Here is a 4,069-nt window from a genome sequence, read left to right on the forward strand (position 1 = left end):
TGTATTATGGGAAACAGGAGAGGAACAGGGCTCAGCCAGAGAAAGTCAGAATGTTTCTGTGGTATGCCTTGGCAGCTGGATGTGATAGAGATTGGACACTAGTAGGGTTTATAATTACAAGGGAAATTGAGGAAGGAAAGGAGGAAGGACAAAGGCAGGGTTACGAACTGTCTGCAATGTTATGGTCAGTCTATAAAAAAATAAAGGCGGGGGGAGGCTAAAACCAATTGTCTGTAAATCTGCCTGTAAAAACTAAGGACCAGTGAGCTTGATTGAAGATCCATGTTCAGAATGAAGATGGAGGCAATAGATGGAGCAGAGCAGCACTATGTTGCATCTGACTGGGGGTGTAGATGCCAGCAAGAAACTTTTCACCAGGTCTTTGTGGCACAACAGGCACTTCTGTAACACTGCCCCACCACACCCCCAACCTATGTGCTGCTGCTGCATCCTGTTTGCCATTGCCTACCTGCAATGGCTGCTCATCTCAAAGGCAGGCAACCACCATGCAGCTCTGGGCAGTCTGAGGCATGGGATATGGGATATAAGTACCATGCAGGAGGCAGTTGGGGATGACAGGGTGTGGGGTGAGTCGTGGAGCCCTGGAGTAGGGGCAGCACCCTCTGACTTCTGGCCTGCATCAGTGCAGTCATCTGCTTGCTTTTCCCAGTTGAAAACTGAATGTGAGTTCACTTAATTATCAGTTCAATCTATGCAGCTTAGAAAAACCTGCTAAGATTGGATTGATTCTACCTTGGACTGTTTGACTGTCTGTACTTAGCCCAAGTCAGGAAGTTGTATCAGATATTTAGAAGCAGCCCTATAGAGTTGAATAGATCTGTCTTCAGTACACTATTTCAGTAAAGTTTACCATGGGGAAAAATGGTCTTGTGTCTTGAAACCAGGAGTCTGGAGTAAAATTAAACATACATATAGAAAATGTACTAACAACAAACTATCCTTAACTCCACTGAAAATAGCACAAAGCTCTTCAAATACTGAGATCACATACTTCATATTGAATAAATCTCCACAGTAAATGACTCGGTCACATCCAGTCCAACTAATGGACTGTAATCTGCAGGGCTATCCTCCTTTCCTTCTAAAGCCAGTGATAGGCACAGACCTCTGATTTATCCTCACAAAAGATAATACCTCACCATCATGACTATTTGGGGTGGGATAGGGGAGGGGAGAAGAGTTTAGCGAATGCTTCTTCTATACCCATATGGAAATATATAGCCAATATACATTTTTGTTAATAAACAGCTTACTCTACTCCATGGTATCTAGAAAAATATTTCTTTCCTCTGAAAAAAATGAAGCCTACTAAAATCTATACATTGTGCTGTCAGCACACAACTGCTCTTCCCAAAGTTTAACATTTTCAGTTTAATTCTACCACTACTTTAATCAGGATTATTAAAAGAGGACATGAAAGGATTAAATTAGAGGAGTCAAAGATGGTATTTTCTGTTAAAATAAATGCAGAAATCTGAAACACAGCAATCTATTGGATTGTTGTTGTTGTTTTTGTTTTAACAGGGAAGGGATGAAAGACAAGCAGGACAAACTTCCACTACAGTTAAAGCCTCCTAGTAAAATGAAAATTGGAAAACTAACTTGAGGCTTGGAGGGCTGATGCTGTGATTTTTTTTTCTGCCCACAGATATATCACAACAGATCTCATCATATAAAGGGATGCACAATGCATAACAAGTCATCTGCGAACCTGCCTTGTTTTAGCTACAAGACTTCCTGTCTTCTCCCTCCTCCCCTACCACTGGGCTCCTGAATAGTTGTTTTGGACCCGACATTCCTACTGGCAGGTTGTGTCAACACAGTTGCCTAATCATCTCTGCAGTACATATCTCAATGTCTACATGGTTACTATGCTGGAGTAAACTAATTAAGGCTATTAGGCTGGAGTAAACGAATTAACTCCACCGTGGGTTATTATTACCTGTAAATACAAGTACTATTCTGAAGCTGAATTTTTCTACTCTGCAGCAATGCACACATAGATGCTGACACAGCTGGCTGGGGCCCAAGGGTGCTTCTGTACAGGGGGCTGCCTGCTGGCTAGCTCCACACTGGAGCACCCTCATGCCCCAGCTAGCCCTTCCACTGCATGCTGAGCTGGGTCAAGGCAGCCCTGGGGTGGCAGGCTGACCCCCAGGGCCATGTGACAGCCCGGGCTGCTCAGATCTAGCTCAACGTGCTATGGTCTCGGGTGCACATGTAAACACGGCCCCCAGGAGCAATAAACTCCAGCACAATATGCACTAGAGTTTATTGCTTTGCCGTAATATGCACGTGTAGATGCACCCACAATGCAGTATTGTCAGCCACATTCATACTGACAGGGTCCTTGCTAGCAGTGTGTCAACATGGCTTCCTTGCCATCTATACTGTAGACAGGTCCAGTCAGTGTTGGCTGGGGAAACAGTCTTTGGAATTGTGTTTCTAAGGATTCTGCGCTTCAAAATGAAGCAAGCCTAGAGAAAACTAGATTTTCTTACTATTCATATTTTTTGCCATATACCGACAAAGTTAGCCTTCAGTCAACTTGGTGAAGATTGTTGCATATTACAGAAAAACCTATTTCCTATAAGATCCTACGGTAAATCATATACCATTTCTTTTATTCTTGCAGTGGCCAGAACTAGAATAGATTTATCTTAGGTAATTCAATCAGGTCATATACTGTACCTAGAAAAGAAACTCCATCAAAGCAAAAAGATGGCAGATGGATTCCAGGGTGGGGAGAACACCACAAAGTGTCCCCCATGTTCTTTTCTAAGAACTGAATACTTTATTAGAAAGGAATGACAGTTGTATCAAAATGTTGCTCAGAGCTTAAAAAATGGTATAATACAGCAGGGTTCAATCCTTCAGCAACAGATGGCTGGTCTCCTTGGCTACTGTCTCATATTAGTAGAACACTTTTTCTCTCCTCCCCATCATCAGGGATCACAGGCATTACTGAACTGGGAATATATGCGCCTAATGGGACCTATGCAGAAAGGCCTACCATATTACCTGCCTAACATCTCCCCTACTGTGTGCCACCCCCCCACACACTGCTTGCCCCCCTGCCACTGCAGCAGTGAAGGGTGGGGTTGCAAATTGAAGATGATCCTTCATAAATTTTCCGTGTATAGAATTTCACGGGGTTGAGGAAGGTCGTCATAAATTCGAGGTTATCCTGGATTTGGGTAAATAGGGCAGTTTTCCAGAAACTGCAAGGCCATCATTTATTGGTTGATTAGACAATTCTTGATGCAGCACAGAGTAGTCATGCTTAGCAGATCTCAAGCAAAGAAATACCTGAGACATGGGGGAATGTGTTGGTACTGCTGATATCACTTCTGGCTTGAAAGGATCAAAATCCAGATCTAGCAAAGATTCCTCTTTCTTGGCTTCAGGAACTTCATTCTGTTACAGGAGAAACACACACTTAGAACTTACAGACACCATGTTATGCAAGCAAAACATGACTGTTTCTTATCTACTTGCAAGTGTGGGGAGAAAAAGATCTTTACATATTGCAGAGCTATAACAGAAGAGGTAGAAAATCTGAAAATTGTCCAAAGGTTTAGCATTAACAATTCTCTGTGCATACAGCAGCAAACATTTTTTTAAAAATGCTGAGACACCATCTTCTGACTATTAGGTCTGAGATGTCTCGAATTGGGCACTCAGACAATGAGACAGCCTAAAGAAAAGCCACAAGGCGAGATTTATTGGGCATCCAGCTTTCTTGGGCTGACAAACTCAACTTTAACATTTTTCATCAACTGTTGAGTATTAACTGAAAAGAGCTATCGATATGTATGAATCAAATTTCACTTCTGATAGTAAATACATATTCACATCTAATTTCACATTGTTTTCCAAACTCAAATAAATACCTGTCATTTCTTATGATAGCTCTACCTTACTAATGAACTAGCAAATAGTGCCTGACCCAAAAAATGCAAAATCAATATATACATCTCCACTGATTCACTTGGATTTATATTAGTCCCTCTGCGAACAAATATATGTGTGTGTGTGTATATATATA

The 4,069-nt window shown here is 41.9% G+C and overlaps 1 protein-coding gene across 3 annotated transcripts in view; it reads right to left on the bottom strand.

Moving 5' to 3' along the window:
- Positions 1-4,069, bottom strand: part of AMPH (amphiphysin) — a 119,519-nt gene that overhangs the window by 55,587 nt on the left and 59,863 nt on the right. For all 3 annotated transcript variants that reach the window (XM_019509073.1, XM_019509072.1, XM_019509071.1), the window contains exon 11: positions 3,331-3,438. In XM_019509073.1, coding sequence (XP_019364618.1) covers positions 3,331-3,438 — 108 coding nt within the window. The remainder of the gene's footprint in view (positions 1-3,330; positions 3,439-4,069) is intronic.

Source organism: Gavialis gangeticus, unplaced genomic scaffold, assembly GCF_001723915.1.
Source record: "Gavialis gangeticus isolate Ggan-Ray unplaced genomic scaffold, GavGan_comp1, whole genome shotgun sequence".
In the NCBI taxonomy this organism is placed as follows: Eukaryota; Metazoa; Chordata; order Crocodylia; family Gavialidae; genus Gavialis; species Gavialis gangeticus.